General features: G+C 42.3%; 1 protein-coding gene across 3 annotated transcripts in view; it reads right to left on the bottom strand.

Annotated features, from left to right (window-relative positions):
* GYG1 (glycogenin 1) overlaps positions 1 to 11,750 on the bottom strand; it is a 31,633-nt gene extending 19,883 nt beyond the window's left edge. The window contains exons 1-4 of one of the 3 annotated variants that reach the window (XM_072958942.1): positions 11,612 to 11,750; positions 9,204 to 9,339; positions 7,217 to 7,391; positions 6,758 to 6,920 (exon numbers count right to left, since the gene is read on the bottom strand). In XM_072958942.1, coding sequence (XP_072815043.1) covers positions 6,758 to 6,920; positions 7,217 to 7,391; positions 9,204 to 9,339; positions 11,612 to 11,618 — 481 coding nt within the window. In that variant the 5' untranslated portion in view covers positions 11,619 to 11,750. Of the gene's footprint in view, positions 1 to 6,757; positions 6,921 to 7,216; positions 7,392 to 9,203; positions 9,340 to 10,981; positions 11,265 to 11,611 lie in introns of those variants that run through there. The other 2 variants (XM_072958944.1, XM_072958943.1) reach the window with 2 other exon arrangements.
* Positions 11,751 to 18,118: the final 6,368 nt, after the last annotated feature.

Below are 18,118 nucleotides of genomic sequence, written 5' to 3'. Positions count from 1 at the left end.
GTGCACTTGTTCAATGCTTATGTAGTCTGTATGCTTTCCCATAGTTTGTTGGCAGCTGGCTTGCCTTTTGTGGCTAGCAGGGAGGGTGGGTCAATTTTGGCCTAAAACATGAACCCTAGTATCTCAGCCACAAGAAGTGTTCCCTTAAAATCCTACTCAAAGCAAGGTTCAGGTTCCAGGAGCAAGGGGTCACTTGGGAGCTTGACAGAAATGCAGAATGCTAAGCCCCACGCCAGAACTCCAGAATCAGAACACATCTGAATCCCCAGATGACTTGTTTACATATTAAAATTTGAAAAGCACTGGTCTAGAGTCTTTTAGAGAATGGCTCCTTTTTTTTTTTAAATAGTTTGACTTTGTTTTAATTAAAGATGCATTTATTGTAACGGCACAGTCATTTAACCTCTGAAACAAATCCTTACAGAGAATGACTCCTTATTTATTTATTTTATTATATCAGAGAATGTAATTCTGAGAAATGTCATTTCTATATAAAATGCCTTAAGTTATATAAATTAGGTACAGGCATTATACGCTGATGAATAAGATAGATTCCAACTCTCAAAATGGTTCTCAACCTAATAAGGGGACAGAAGAACAGGTATCAAACAAGTAATTCAAAGCAAAAAAATATATATACAATAGAAGTATAAGACAAGTGCTGAAATGAAACTGTGACTCACTTCTTAACACTGACTTGCTTGGCAGGCATCACCATTCCTGCCTATAGAGCAATGCCAAGGATACTAAGTTACAGTTCACGGACTGCCCAGCTCTTGGGGATATTTCCATGAGGTTTACTAAGGATCATCGGATTAACCCCAGGTGGCTCACGGAAATCCAGGTACTTGGAGCTCTGATCTCAGCATCACTGTATCTCACTGGCCTCAATCCATGTAAGCCGAGAACAATTGATTTATTTTACCATTTCATATTACAGCTTTTATTTTCCACCTTAAAAAAGATTTTTTTAAAAGTAATCAAGCTATTAAATAGTTACATAGATGCAAGGAAACATTTATGCAAGATTGAAATTTCACTTTCCATTCAAAGGCAGGTCCTCCTAGATTCTCGTTGCACTCTGAACTTATCAGAATCATAATTACATAATTAATTGTGTGATTAGGCTTATATTCTATGGTTCCATAGAATATAAGCTTTATAGACGTAGGGATAAAACCTGTATCATTTACCAATCTATTCCCTGGCCCTTAAATTTACCATCTTCCCCAGATTAGGAGATGAAATGATTCTTTTTTTAAAAAAAAAATACTACAGAGATTATTATAGAGATATAGGAAAGAGAAATCAATTCTGAGGATACTTCTAGACCCAGAAAACAACTATCAACTGTGCTGATTTAAAAAGACTCACAGATAATGAGAACTAGTGGTTAGGTTACCAGTGGGAAGAGGGAAGAGGGCGGGGTCAGGATAAGGTTAGGGGATTAAGAGATACAACCTACTACGTACAAAGTAAACAAGCTACAAGTATATATTGTAGAGCAAAGGGAATGTAGCCAATATTTTATAAGAACTATAAATGGAGTATAACCTTTAAAAATTGTGAGTCACTATATTGTACACTTGAAACTTTTATAGTATTGTATATCAACTATACCTCATTAATAAAATAAAATGCATTTAATATTTTAACAATACAAAATAAAAAGATAAAGTATTTCTAGATACTCTGGTTCAGAGGGGAGGAATGGCAGCTGCAGACAGAAGACGTGAGCCGCTGTGTCTTCATCTCTAAAATGAGGAATACACCAGCTGCTTTCTCTACTCAGGGGAACTAATTGTAAGTAATTAATCTGTAATCAGGCCAGTGTGACAGAGGTTTTCCTCCCTCCTGTATCATTCTCAGGATACATTTTTGTAAATGTTGCAGTGTGGGATAACTGCGAAAGGAGGAAGAAAACTACGCTCACACAACCCAGCCATGCAGTCAAGAAAGACTGTCTGGTTCAGACCTGACTCTGCCGCCAGCTCGGGGACACTGGGCAAGCTGCCGTCCCAACTGTAATGATGGCAGGTGCCCAGAACTAGCTATACAGCGGGCCTTCAGTAAATACCCGCTGAACACATGAATGGATGGATGGCTACTTCCTAGGACTGCTGAGAAATAAGTGAAAAAGTAAGTAAAACAGCCAGCCTAACAGCCTGTACATGTGTAACACTTTAGTCCTTCCCTCCTCTGTTTCTCATGGGATTCATGATCTGTGCTGGTTACAAGGCTAGAAACAGATGGCTAAGTTTAAAAAAAAAAAACAAAAAACTCCTGGGTCATTATAAAAATAGCTCTAAAGATAAAATTTGTGTGTGCTCACTGATTTTGCTATTTACATACTTTTGCTTGTCATCTTTACTTATTCAAGATACTTACTACCCAATATAGCAATGAAATGACAGAAATGCAGGAGAACAGAGTAATTTTCAAAGCAATTGATAAAATAGCTTAAGGGCCACAAGCAGCCTGAGAAAGCTCAACACAGACAGCTGTCAGAGTGGAACCTATCAAGTCAGGAAACCAGGTGAGACACACCTGAATTTCTGAGCTCACTTGGTTTGAACAAGACAAGTACTATATGAGAATATACCTCTCTCCTTCATTCCTTTTTTGGGCAGGTCCAGCTTGAAGCCTAACACTTATGAATATTAGGGAAGGCAGCACTGGGGTCAATTTTACACTTAACAGAATTTAGCACCAAATCTTTTCTGATAAAAATTATTTTAAAACTTAATCATACTCTCCTGGTTCACTACATCTCCAAGCACAGAAAAAAGATCTTCAGTGAACACTTAGAACTGGGATATGGAACACATGGGTATAATGACCTCAAAGCAGATCTTGGATTCTGCTGAAATTAAAACCATACCTAGATTCTATTACTAATTTACTCTCTATTTTTTTCTGAAAATACAACCACAGAACAAAATTTCATTTCTCTAAAAAAAAAAAAAGTTTAGGGTATTTAGTTTACAGTAATGAACTCCAAGATTTTTCAAAAATGGATACTTAAAGTTGAAAAATATGAATCCTTTCCACTTAGGTTTCTGAAACTGACACATACAGATGAAGTTTATCAGAAATGTTCAAGCACTACACCTTGTCTTCCACTGTACAAGCACCCCTAATTTAGGATACTTTGGAGCCATGGTGGAAAAGGAAATAAATCTCAGATTGATTTCTTCAGATTGAGTCAAGTGCATCAGCTTTGTTGCACACGAGTATGTGGAGACAACATTGCTGGTTAGTAGCTATGAAATCATGATCTCTCTCTTCCCTTCTCACTGCTGAGTCCTGAGGTTGACTTTACTGTGTCACATTCTATCAAATGTTAGTGTATATGTATTTCACAACAGCTATTGTACAACGTTTCAGGAAACATGTAACTTCAGCTATGAAGAAAGTGCCAAGATAGTTTGCAAATATTAACAACAGTATAGGAACTTACACACTTCACTGTGGGAAATTAAATGCCAGCCATGATTAGGTATGAAGTCACTAGTACTAAATTCTAACACTCTAGATGTTTGGGAAGAAAAGAAAAGTCCGGGTACCTAGCACAACTGCCATATTAGGATGATTCTCTTGGCCAGAGGCATGGGAGGGGTGTGATTAGAGGGCTGGTGATTAGAAGCCCGACAGCCACATTCTTTCCCATTAGAAGGGCTGCGGAAGCAGCTGCAAATGCTCAGCCATCAGCGCCCGTGCGGCTTGTCAGTGGACACCAGGCCCCATCAGTTCTTGTTGAATGTATGCAAGAGATTAAGCAGGACTTGCAAGACATTCAGACAGAGAGACAGTCATCTGCAAACGGGTGTACTTTAATACCAGTCTAAAAATGCTGGGACTTAAGACTCCCTGCTCAGTAAAACTGGGGGTTTGGGGCTATGGGAGGATACCTGTGGATATTAGAAAAGGTATGGTAAGGTGAAAGGAAACATCTGAAAGTGTTCCTCTTGGTGCCTATGGTGTGACATCTATACAAAATCGGGCACTGCACTGAGAACGTGGAGCAAAGCAAGCAAAGCATTAGAAAAGGATGTAGCTCGCAAAGAAATACTGTGTTAATACAAAGTGTAAGTTCAGTAAGCCTTTAAGTCACACAGGTGTGGATTCAACAGGACAGTAAACCCCTCCAGAGAGGAGCAGGCGCCCACGGCACAGTGAGCTTTCTTTGATGAGTTAAGTAAAGCTTATCTGTAACACACCAAGCGAAAGACCTTTCATTTGAGAGCTGAGGACTTACTCTTCTGTTGAATTTCAATAATGTATTGAGAATAACTATAAGGTTCCATCTACACAGTTGGATTTTTAACTCCTTCAATTAAGCATTTCTACTGACAGAAAATTCAATCCTTCGCCGCTAACGAGCCAGTAAGCGGAATACCTTACAGAGAGGCAGCTCCTGGAGACCCTGCTGCTGAACAATGAATGTGCTACCAGGCACAGAAAGATCTCTCCGTGGCTTCAGATTCTGGCTGAAAAAGCAGGGAGTGCTTTCCAGTTGAGCACTTTCCACATATTCTTGCTTCTTTACAACTAATTCATCAACTCCTCTAGTACCTCTTGGTTCTAGAACAAGGTAAATGATCCAAGTTGGTCTCTACCAGAGCATTAATAAGTCTGAAATTCTAAAATTGTAACCTGGGTAATTTACCACGGCACACTACTGTCTGGTATCCACACTATTATCTTGCAACAAAGTCTAATATTCTTCTAGACTAGAAATTAGATTCTCTTTACACTATTACAGTTGTGTGGATTTCAAGCAGCTGGATCTACTTTAGAATGTAATTCACTTACTGGAGTTGAGAATTTACACTGAATTTCTGGAAGGATTACACTACTTCCTTTAACTCAATGAGAGGAGGTGATGAAAGATACCCTGACGGGAAGATGAAGACAAACAGTGGACTTCTGCTAAAAATACTCTCATCTTCCTTTAGTGCAAAGGCAACTGTTTTAGTCTCAGCAGTAGAAATAGGGAATACACAAGCTGGTTCATCGATTGTACCAAATATGCCACACTGATGAGGGATGTTGAGGGTAGGGGAGGATATATGTGTGGGTGGGGAGGCCTATGTTGGAATTCTGTATTTTCTGCTCAATTCTGTTGTGAACCTGAAACTACTCAAAAAGAATAAAGTCTATAAGAAAGGGAGAGAGAGAAAGAGAGAGAGAGGGGGAGAGAGAGAGAGAGAGAGAGAGAAAGGAAGGAAGGAAGGAAGGAGGAAGGAATCCATGTTGTGAGCTCAAATACTAACACAGCTTTCATTCCTTACATGAAAGGAAGGCAGTAGGAGCTAAAACTGTCAGTGACATGAAGTTACATCTGGCCCTAACCACACTGAACACTCAACACATTCTTACTTAAGGTGCTGAAAATAAGGCTGCACTTCTTGTCAGATGCTGCCATTCACTATGGGTCAGGTGTTCCTGCTCACTGTTTTAGAGCACATAATGACTCGGCATAGAGCAGACTTTCTCAGCCTTGGCACTACTGACACCTTGAGCGGGAGAACACTTTGGTGTGGGGGCTGTCCATGCGCTGCAGGATGCTCAGCAGCATCCCTGGCCTCTATCCACTAGATGCCAGTGGCACCCTCCCCGCTCACTTGTGACAACCAAAAACGTCTCCCCAAGGGGCCAAAAGTCCCCTGGGGTGGGGTGGAGGGGGGCCAAATCAGGGCTCTGGCCTGTCCCCACATTTCCAACCTGGGCTTCTGCCACCATGTCAAGCATCTGACAGGGAGTCGCTGCTGAGACGGCACTTCTTAGCGCAAATCCTTCTTCCTAGATGCAACTGGGTCTTTTCTTGATTCAAAAGATCCATCAACGTTAATTTTAAAAGGAGCTGCTTTTGCATATTAACTACTAATTTTGTCTTGTGTGCATTTTGTTCCAATTTTTAAAATTTTTATTATTTTGGAGGGGTAACTAGGTTTACTTATTTATTTATATTTCCTGGAGGTACTAGGGATGGAAGCCAAGACCTCGTGCATCCTAAGCATGTACTCTTGTTGTTTTTTTTTTAAAAAGTCACTATTCATCATTTTAGAGACTGGCCTGAAATAGATGCATAGTTACTACTTCATTTAATCAAAATTCTCCAAAGGATATGAGGCCCTAAGTTACAAACAGTCAGAAACTTTCTATAGACACACATAGCTACAGATACACTTGCACATCGTGGCAAATGGATGCTGGCTTTGCCAATATGCTACTCTTGCAGACATCACTCTATCTGATGTACAGTGTTACAGGGAATGAAAATCTGGAGACAAATATTCACAAAGTCTATCTTCTTTTTTCTTTCAAGGCCCCCCAAGAGAATAAGAGCCAGATTATTAGGTTTATTCCTCAAACTTTTATGGAGATAGTGATTGGTCCTCCTGTTAGTTCTTAAGTTTACTTAGGTTTAAATATAGTTGTTAAAGTTTTTGGTTTGCTTAACAGTCTTTTACTATGTCTTGAATAATCATGGTTCATTGGACATACTCTAATTTAGACACAGGAAAATCAATCAAAGGTAAGTCTGTAAAACAGCCTACGTATCCACAGGAAAAAGATGCATGCGCACACACAAACACATAACACTATTTCCCAAAACAACACAGCTTAAAATCTTTGCCACATCGCGTGTATCGCTACCTTCCAGGCACAAGGAACCAAGGCAACTCCCTGAGAAGAGCAGTTCCTGGAAGTTACTAACAGCTTATCAGATATGAAGAAAACAGATACATACCATCAAAACTACCTTGCTCGGAAGCAAGGTGCAACAGCTGATTGTATGTTTCAACTGAAGGCCGATAAACAAAGACTCCAGAATTGAAGCAGTCAGGCCACCCTGGGTCTGGTGCCGCCGACAGTTCTTCTCTCTCAAAAAGATCATCGATATTTGCTAGGACCTGATTCAAGAGCAGGGGGTGGGGAGAAGGGAAAGCATTTCAGATCTGTCCTGCTGCAGCACACCCTTCTTAAGTTCTCCCTAAGTTATCCAGCACAAAAGATGCAATCTGTTGCTGGTCTTAACCATCCAGACGACAGCTGTAAGGCAGCCTGGGCCTACTCTCCTTCAACACCTGACACTTCTTATGACAGCAGTTTATCTGAACTTTACTGTCAAGTCTTGACAGCATTCTTTAAATGCCTAACTGGTCTCAGTTACTATATCCATCTTTCCAGCCATCAAAGCCATACTCACCAGAGTATCTGCATCCATGAACACACATTTTGAATACTGTGTAAGGGACCAGCAGTGGAGTTTAGTTAATGTGATACCCAACTCAGGCCTCTTCATTAAGGTTAGATGAGCAGAATCACCACTGTCCAAGACATCTACCATGATGACTTCGTCAAAGATTGTCTCTAAAGTTTTCCTGTCAAAATAAAATTCAGAAAACAGCTCTCAGCATCTCTGCAGAACAAGTGACCCTTCTAATGTAAGACTGCATTCTTATTAGCCCCACAATTACTAGAGCAGTCTGTTACTTTGGTATATTACAGTCTCTTAAATATGTCCTAATTTACTTAAGGACAAACTGTGTTAATTTGCATGTGCAGTTGACTTCCCTGAAACAGTAAGAACTGCTTATGGTGAGGATGAACTACTTGTCTTAAAATATTATCACAGAAGATGCTTTCTATGCTTCACTGTACCATGAATACCAGACAAATTGTGAAATAGCCTGTGAAAATTTTACTGATGTTTGCTAATACACCTTTGCAACAGCCTATGTCTTTAATAATATTTCACTAGAACTGATTCTTGCTGCCCACTGAATACTTTAACAAATGAGGCTGAGTTAAGCACATATAATATCTGCAATGAAGCCTATAGCTGATAATTTTTGCTAAAGCAGTTGACAGAGGCTCCGTGTCCTAAAAGAAGTTAAATGACTCAATTATCGGGTTTCCAGTTTTGGGCCTCAGATATAACCAACATTTATTATGTGCTTAGCACTCATAATGAGAGGCTCACTCTAGTTTGTGAGGTACAGTACTTCTCTATGCCCAAAATTAACTAAAGACTTATTTTAGAAAGCAAGCCTGAGCTGAAGTAAGCGGGATGTCCTCAGGTAAGATGCCAAACTCAGCACAGGGAAAAAGATACGGTAAAGACAGAGCATCACTGTTTATAAACATGTCAAGCATGTAGAACAAAACTGGTATTGCATTATCGCTTCAAAAGCTGTGCAAAAATGCATGCTAGTTCCCACAGTAAACTTGATCTTTTTGAAAGAAATGGTTGGTGGCACCATTTACCACAGTAAAGGGGGCTGGGTTCTAAGACTGCATCCGCCTTCTTACATAATCCTCACGAAAGAGACTATAGATTAGGACATACACATAGGAGACATTTGGGGGGGGGGCATTTTACTAAATTACCCTTTAGGAACAAGGTTGTTAGTGTGAGAAATACATTTATGTATATATAATGGCTCTTTTTCAGAGGTCCTTGGCATGTGCTTACATTAAAAAAAAAGCCACAAAAGGGCGTTTTCAATTTCTAAAAGGGATAGGAGAACGCAAAAATAAACACAATACAGAGCTGCTAGTGTGCCCAGGTATTTTAAAATAAGTTAGCATTAGGATCGAAGTAGTTCATTCAGATACTTCGAAAATTAATTCCAACAAATTGACACAAACTAACCCAACCAACAAGCAGCCTGTGCCCCTCAGGGTGCTCTCCTAGCAGGGCCCCTAATTCAGAGAGCCGTTCTAGTCTCTCAAATTGTAAATAAAGATCTTTATGTTACTAATGTCAACTTGTGGTGGAGAAAACGGCTACTTTCTTTCAAAGTCACCCTAGGTTTCCCTGGTTGGAAATAGGAGCAAACAGCGCCTGCTGCATTTGGGGAAAGGCGTGCAAGTGAAGTCTGAGGACGTGCCGGGGGTGGCTGGACCGAGACACTCACTCGGATCACCCCGAGAGAGCCTGTCCACAGAGAGCCCTGCTCCCGGTCGGAATCTCCTGGGCGAGAACACCACCTCCCAGGGGGAGCTTGGTTGGAGCATCTCCCAAGGAGGAGGAAGAGGTTTCATGCCCAGGAATTCTTCACTCAGCAACTCTCATCTCTCTTCACCGGCACTCAACCCATGGAAAGGGTATGGCCTCAATGTCCACCAATGCCAGAAACAGGGGAGAGGGATGTCAGAGCTCCAGCAACAGCCGGCAGCAAGGTCCTCACCTCATGGAGTCTGAGACCTGTGGGGTGATGAGCACAGCCAGCTTCCTGGTGGTCCTGTGCTGTTTAAGAGACGAACCAAGGACCAGGGCTCCTTTGGCGTAGGCATCGTTTGTGGTCAGCGTCACAAAGGCCTGATCTTGATGCAAGGAAAGAAACACATTCATTAAACATTACCCCAGGACCCTCTTTAGTGAGTATTTGGCAAAATCAATTCCTCTGAGATTAACTAGCTCCCTCAATAAAGGAGCAGCCTCTTGGAGGGTGGCGTGGGAGGGAGAACCCAAGTGCCCACTTTAAGAATGGTTCCAGACTGTTCTTTAGCAGGGAATCTCTGGCAACCTCCAAGAGGCTGATTGAGCTATAAAAATTAAATCCAATTTAGAGTCCACACGAGCTAAATTCTCAGACTAAACAGCAGCTTAACACCCAGAGGGTGAACCTCAGACAATTAACAGGTAGTAATGACGAGAGCAAGAAGTGCACTTTCTGTTTCTCCTACAAGGTACCCTAAACAATATTTTCAGCCAAGCACAAATCCAGCCAACAAACTCAACAGAGAGTATCCTAATGCAGGGGCCATATTCTTCATTCTGCTGCTTCCATCTGCCAAATCTCAGGCTTTTTATACTATTTCCTCAACCTGGAGCAAAGACTCTCTCAAACATCACCTTGCCAAATCGATGCTTCTATCTAAATAGTGGCCCATTGCTGTTAAATGGATTTAGGGACAGCCGCACAAGCTCTAGGAAACCTGCCTCTTTTCCCTTGGAGAAACAAGCAGTACCCCCTATCCTGTACCCTAGGGCCCTCCCAACACTCTTTCACACACTCAAAAATCAATCTCCGATAATCACTAGGGCTGAAAGCAAACACGTGAATTATTTCCTCCTGAACACACCCCAGGCACCCAAGGCCACCAGCACAGCCTTTAGGATTTCTCCAGGCCTTTCCTGGGATGATTCTGGGGCACACGCTGTCTCCGAAGGGGTTTTGACATTAGCAAGCTGGTGGCCATCCAAATGTACAGGAGACTTAGGATCAAGCTCTGGCAGGGTTCACTTGGGGCACTGTGGCCCAAGCAGGCAGTTGGGTTTGTCATGAAATCATTCTCTGTCTTAGGTTTTCTCATTCTCCCTTGGCCCATTTTCCAAAGTGGAGGCTGGAGACCATGGAAATTCCACTGAGAAGTGAGAGGAAGTTGCAGGTTGTCAAGTGGGCCAACACACACCCCAGCCTCTGATCCCAGGGCCTCCTTTACACATAGTGTTGGACTCTCCCTTAAGTTGTAGAAAGACTGGTGTTCCCCATCCCCGCAGGGCCACTGGCATCCCAGCCAGTCATACCCTAGGGAAGCTCAGAACAGTGCCCTCTGTCCCTTGACATACCCATCAACCTCTGTCAGTACTTGCTCCTTCAACCCATCATAAGAAGCCATTTCAGTCAGCCTGCCCAAGGGGCATAATGAATGATGTAATGTAAAAGTGGTCCTGATTCCGGGGGATGGTGGAGAAATGTTTAATAAGGTAGTAAGTTTCAAGGATTTGGGGAAGCAGGGATATGGACTATTTCCAAGACGATGCAAGGGACAGATCAAATGCTTAGGAACATAGGCTAGAGCGCCAGACCTAGCCAACATTATAAAGGAACAGCAGAGACCAATGACAGTTGGCTAGGAGTTCAGCCTGGCAGAACTACGGATTATGTCTGCAATCTTTCCGCAGTTCAACTGCTGAAATACCCCTGCTACTCGCCTGAACAGCACGGGAAGGACCAGTTACCTCGGGGCCTCCGGTCCTCGGGGGCAGGTTCGCCGTGCAGCCCCGTCACCTTGCAACAAGTCGGCCGGCGCCCTCACACCGCGCGGGGCCCGCTCCCCGGGCTCCCACTTCCCGCAACCCAGCCCCGAAGGCCTAAAAATAGGCTCGGCGTGGCGGCCAGCGCCGCGGCGGGCGGCCGAAGAGCCGGGCCGGGGCCGCCGGCGTCCTGGCCTCGCGGCCGCCCCTTCCAAGGCTTCCGGCCCGCCGGCGGTGGGGAGAGCGCCGGCGCCCCGCCGCGCTCCGGGGCTCGGGGCCGGCGCCCCCGGGGAGCCGGCTCCCCGCCCCCACGCCGCCCGCGCAGCTGCTCCGCCCGCCCTTCACGGCGAGCGCAGGAGGAAGGGCAAGGAGACGGAAGCAGGAACGGGGGCTCCGGCGGAGGGCCCCGGCGCGCCGGGCGGGCCCCCAGGGCTGCGCCTCCGGGGTCCGGACGGCCGCTCGGCTCCCCGGGGCGGCGGGGCAGCGGCCGACGCAGGAAGCGACACGCCCGGCTGCGGCCAGCCTGCAACTTTGCGCCGGTCCTCGTCCAGCCGGCAGCTGCCCCGGGGCGGACGGGCGGACGCAGGGGGAGAAGGGAGGCGGCGCGGCGCGTACCTGTCATGGTGCTGCCGGGGCGCGGGCGGCCGCCGCGGCCGCAGGTTGGAGGCTCGGAGAAGCCCGGCGCCGGGAGGGAGCGCGGCCAGCGAGGAGGCGCGGCGGGAGCCGAGCGTCCGCCCGGAGCGCTCTTATAGCTGCCGTCACGTGGCCGCGCACGCTCCCCGCGCCCTCGGCATCCTCCCCGCCGCGCGGCCGGCCCGGGAGGCTGCCCCGGGGCTGCGGGACCCGGCTGGGTCCTCAGTCCGCCCTTCCACCCCTGGGTCTGGGCTCTGGGTGCATCTCCTCGGCCCCTCCGGTCCTGGTCCTGCTCTCAAGGGGCACCTGCCTGGGACCGCGAGCCTCCGTGTCGTCCCCCCCACCCCAGTCAAAGATTTGGAGGGGGACTTTGGGGCAGACTGTGGCGTAAGTGGGACAAACTCCCAAAGAAGCCAAGGGTTAGGGAACTTACCAAACAGAAAATCCTAGTTCCTGTTTGTTATCACTATAGTTATAATAATTCGTCTGAACTGCCTGAATTAAATTTTAATTCCCCTTTCTTCACCTAGAATTCTAAATCAGCCTCTAGAAGCATTTCTTAGTGTTCTTAGAAATGCTTGGTGGCCTTAGCTGAAAAGCAGAATGACTCTTCCGTATATTAGATTCTTGGGGTCCTCTGCATCAATTACATATTTAGGTGTTTTCATTTAATCTTCACATTAACTCAATGAAATAGGTTTTGTATCCTCATTTTACAGACGAGGAAACTGAGGCACCGAAAGTTAAATTACTTGTCTATGGTCATATCATATAAGTAGAGAAGGGAGGATTTGAACCATGGCAGTTAGTTTCCTTACATAAGTGACCTTTTTACCGGCAAGACCATGACATCTCTGGTACGCTGCTATGATAAAAGTCAGAAAATTATGGTAACTGGTTGGGCAATATAGTTGTTTAGGCTAATCTGTTTCATAAGACATGAAAAGGTGAATTTGTCATTCTTCTAGGAAGTTGAGAAATAGCTCCCTAACGTGATCACACCCTTCTCTCCCCGTCTCTTCCATCCAGCCCAAACACAACCAGAAGAACAGCACAGCAAGTACAAGTCTCTGCTCAGTAAGCGCTGAGTGGAAGCCTAGCAGGAAGCTGACAACACCTGAAATAGCTGCTTTAGAACAAGTGATTTATTTGTAAAGATGGTATTGCTACTCTCAAACCAATTATACCACCGTTTCCTCTAGTGTAGGCCTGGACCTTGGGACACTTGTTAAAATGCAAATTTGTGGTCCTTAGCCCAGACTGCCACCCTCTGGGAGACTCTCTTGAATCCTTTCCCCCATCCCTACCATGGCAGGGAGACCACTGATACCCTAGGGAAGACCACCTGGTTACTTGACATTATAAACCTCCTTTGCAGGAAGTGGAAATGTGGGGGCAATGAATGGGTTTCCACTTATTCAAAGTCTTTAGGATTAGAAGAGTTGGAGCTCTTTAAGGAATATAAAGGCTATATGTGAATTGTACCAGCCTGGGGAGAGGGAAAACGGAGTGATGCTTCCGGGTCTGAATTGCTCCTTTTCATACTGATAAATGGACCTGAAAGAGTGGAGTTTCCATCTTTCACCCAGGAACCCTCCTGCCATCAGTGGCCCTTGATCACCTTCTTCTTGAAGCCTAAATGTCCAGGCTGGGCTTCTGCAGTTTGTGGTTCTGGGGCCAAAAAGGCCTGGTGACAACCAGAACTGGTAAGCTTCCCTTAGGAACAAGCTCCTCTCTGCCCCATCCCCCAGCAAGTTTCAGTAAAAGTAGTCACTACAGGTGTTTCATGCATATCTGCAGAAACAAAAACTTAACAGCTGTTACCACATTGAACCAAATTGGGACATTTTGAAGTTGCTACAGTCTACTCTTGCATGTTGTCTTAATTGAGATTACCAACAGTGGCTGGTTTTCCTGGGCCTGTTCTGCATTCAGCTTCAGTAGGTATGAGATCACATCTTCTCAAAATGTGATGCGACTAAGACATCCATATGGCCACAGGCACATGAAAAATGCCCAATATTTGCTAATTATTAGAGAAATGCAAATCAAAACCACAATGAGGTACCACCTCACACCAGTCAGAATGGCCATCATTAAAAAGTCTACAAATAATAAATGCTGGAGAGGGTGTGGAGAAAAAGGAACCTTCCCATACTGTTGGTGTGAATATAAATTGGTGCAGCCACTATGGAGAACAGTATGGAGGTGCCTTAAAAAACTAACAATAGAGTTATCATATAATCCAGCAATCCCACTCCAGGGCACTTAACTAGAGAAAACTCTAATTTAAAAAGATACATGCACCCCAATGTTCATAGCAGCACTATTTATAATAGCTAAGGCATGGAAGTAACCTAAATGATGAATGGATAAAGATGTTATATATATACAGTGGAATATTACTCAGCCATAAAAGAGAATGGAATAATACCATTTGCAGCAACATGGATGGACCTAGTGATTATCATAGTAAGTGAAGTAAATCAGCTAGAGAAGGACAAATATCATCATATGACATCACTTATATGTGGAATCTAAAAAATATATACAAATGAACTTATTTACAAACCAGAAATAGACTCACAGACATAGAAAACAAACTCTGGTTACTAAAGGGGAAGAGGTTGAGGGGAAGGATAATTAGGAGTTTGGGATTAACATATACACACTACTATATATAAAATAAATATATATATAGTATATTTACAGCAAGGATCCATTGTGAAGTAGTTTTGTGAAGTAGTTTTGTATCCTCATTTTACAGGATGAAGAAGGTTTTGTATCCCTGTATAGCACAGGAAACTATATTCAATATCTTGTAGTAGTCTGTGATGGAAAAGAACCTGAAAAAGAATGTTTGTGTAAATATATATGTATGTATATGTGTATATATGTATATATATATGTATATATAGCTGAACCACTTTGTTGTACACCTAAAAGTAACACAACATTCTATATCAAATATACTTCAATAAAAAAAATTTTAATGTGCCCACAAATTGCCTGGGGATTTTGTTAAAATATAAAAATGCAGACTCTGACTTAGTGGTCTTGGAGGATTTCAGGTTGTGGACCAACTTTGAATAGCAAGGTATTCGAACATTCTGGATTATAAGGCTTTGCGGTAGTAGATAGACATGCACGTTGTAGTGAGACAAATGTTTAAGACTCATTTGTTTATTTTTTCCTGTGAAATTTAAACTGGCAGGACTTCTGATTCCTAAAAGAAAGATTTAATTTAAAAAGAAAATCTGTACTCTGCATGAGTACATATAACTATTAGCCACTTAAATCTATGCTAAATGCGTACATGCAGCCTGGTTAGTTCAAATTGATTTTTTAGCTGGCTTTGGAATGCATTACATAATTTTTTGGCAGGATACTTACCTTCCTAATTATGTTTTGTTTAAGATAGCGCTGAAATCAGTTTGCATTCCCTTGAGCACACATACTAATTGGTGGTCGAAGCAACTGACCTAGAAATATATTCCAAAGCAGAGGGCAAGCTGCTGGCCTAAGACACAAATGGTTCCCACAGACTGTCCATGAAATAGATGTCCCACATCTGGCCAGACACAGGAACTAACTAGATAACTAACTACTTAAAACTTTGCCCTTAATTGATAACTCACAAAATTCATACCCAGAATTGTTGTCAGTGACCACAGCCCTGTCCATTTCTAATCGGAAGCTTAGTTTCAAGAAAGATTATCCTGTGAGGCCAAAAGTCCACAAATTGCAAAGGCCTGGCGACTAGTTACATTGCCTTAAAAAAAAAAATCTTCTGAGATAGGATTCACATACTATGAAAAGTATACAATTTAAAGTGTACCATTTAAAGAATACGATTAAGTGGTTTTTAGTATTTTCACAAAGTTGTGCAAAGATCACCACAGTCTAAGCTTAGAATATTTTCATCACCCAAAAAGAAACCTGTACCCATTAGAACCCGCCTTGTTCTCTCCTTTTCCCTCAGCCCTTAGCCAACTGCTAATCTTCCTTCTGTCTCTGCAGATTTGTCTATAGAGATTTGCGTATATGTAGTCTTTTGTAACTGGCTTCTTTCACTTAGCAAAATGCTTTCATGGTTCTTCCATGTTGTGGCATGCATCAGTATTTCATTCCTTTTTATGGCTGAATATTTCATTATATGGATATACCACATCTTAGTTATCCATTTCATAGATAAATATGTTGGTAGACTTTTGGATAGTTTCCACTGTTTAGCTATTATGAATAACGCTGCTGTGAATATTAGATTCCAAGTTTTTGCGTGAATATATGTTTTCCTTTCTCCTGGATATATATCAAGAGTAGATTTGCTAGATCATATGGTAACTCTGTGTTTACCATTTCAAGAACTGCCAGGCTGTTTTCCAAAGTTTTAAGTATCACTTTGCATCCCCACTAGTATGAGGGTTCCAATTTCTTTACTTCTTAGCCAATACTTGTTATTGTCTTTTTTATTATAGCTATCCTAATAGGTTTGGAGTGGTATCTTGTTGTGGTTTTGACTTGCATTTCCCTAATGACTAGTGATGAACATTTTTCATGTGCTTATTGGCCATTTGAATATTTTCTTTGGAGAAATGTCTGTTCAAACACTTTACTCATTTTTTAACTGAGTTGGTTTTTTATTACTAAGTTGGAAGAGTTCTTCATATATTCTGGATACAGGTCCCTTATCAGATATACATGATATGCATATAGATATGACTTGCAAATATATCCTCCCATTCTGTGGGTTGACTTTCCACTTAGTGCATTTTGCAGCACAAAAGTTTTACATTTCTTCATAGTCAGATTTATTTATTTTTCTTTTTTATTTATGTTTTTGGTGTTATATCTAAGAAACCATTGCCTAACCCAAAGTCATGAAGATTTACTCTTATGTTTTCTTCTAAGAGTTTTGTACATTCAATTCTTAAATTTAGGTCTGTAATCCATTTAGAGTTAATTTTTGTGTGTGGTGTGAAATAGAGATACAGCTTCTTTCTTCTGCATGTGAATATTGAGTTGTCCCAGTACCACTTGTTGAAAACACTTTTGTTTTCCCACTGAATTGTCTTGGCACCTTTGTTGAAAATCAGTTGACTATAAATGTGACAATTCTATTTCCGGACTCAATTCTATTCCATTCATATATATGTCTATACTAATGCTAGTTCCACACTGACTTGATTTCTGCAGTTCTGTAGTAAGTTTGGAATTGTGAAGAGCGAGTTCTCTATTTTTTAATCTTGTTTCAAGATTGTTTTGGCTATTCTGGGTCCCTTATATTTCCATACGAATTTTAGGATCAGTTTACTAATTTCTGCAGTAAAGGAAGCTGAGATTTTGATAGGATTGCATTGAATTTATAGATCAATTTGAGGAGTATTAATAACTTAACAGTTTAAGCCTTCTGATCCATGAACATGGGATGTCTTTTCATTTACTAAAATCTCTCCTTTCTTTCAACAATGTTTAGTATTTTATTGCCTTTTAAAACACAACAAAACTCAAACAAATCAGGCTTGTTAGCTGCAGAAACCAGACATGACAGCTGATTTTCATATCCACTAGATACTCTACATCTATATTTTCCATTAAAATCTGAATATCATTGAGCTTTATACATGAACAACATTTTGTCCCATCACAGGACAACCTTTATAAAACTGTACTTTGGCATAATAGCTGACACATACCTGATGCTAAGCTTCTTATACATATTAACTCATCTTCCCAACAATCGAATGAAGTACTCTCTAATTCCCACTTTAGAGGTGAGGCACAGAGCTTGCCCAACATTATGCAGGTAGTAAATTTTAGAGCCGTGATTTGAGCCAGGTGACCTACCTCTCCAGTCTGTACACTAACCACTGTTTGGCAATGTGTGTACATTGTGCACTACTCAAAAGTTGCAGAATAATTTGTGTACGGTGAAAAGTAACTCTCCCCTGCTACATTGTCCCCCCAGAAACCATGTTCTCCTCCTTAGAGTGGCATTATCTTCTTGACTTTTTCTGTGGCTTTAAGTAAACTCACTATGGAATTCCACAGAAAACCCACTGTTGTGGCTTTTCCTGTGGACTGTTGAAGATGTCTGCTGTGTTACACAATTTCCTCTTTCAGAGGATCCATGGGGAAATTTTCACATTGGTCTTGGTATCAGAAAGAATGCTGCACTTCTTAGTACTTAGTTTTTTTCTTATAGACATTTTGAGTCTTACCTCAACACACGTTTCCCTCTTTTTTTTTAAAGCCACTTAGAGGCTTAGGGCAAAATTTGCAACTGCTTTGAGTAGTTATTTAGGCTCTCCATCCTGCATTTATTTGTGCTTTAACTTTTTTCCCCATTATTATCCTGCCTGACTTGTTTATGAAGTTGCTTGAGATCCTTTGGAATTGGGGAAAGAATGTGGAATTAATTAGTAAATAATTAAGTGATCAGAGGTTTCTGGTGGGAGTAGAGCACAGAAGATGAAATTTCAGCTCAAT

Source organism: Vicugna pacos, chromosome 1 (assembly GCF_048564905.1).
Source record: "Vicugna pacos chromosome 1, VicPac4, whole genome shotgun sequence".
Taxonomy (NCBI): Eukaryota; Metazoa; Chordata; class Mammalia; order Artiodactyla; family Camelidae; genus Vicugna; species Vicugna pacos.
The sequence above is the reverse complement of the archived record's forward strand: the minus strand, read 5'-3'. Positions and strand labels throughout refer to the sequence as shown.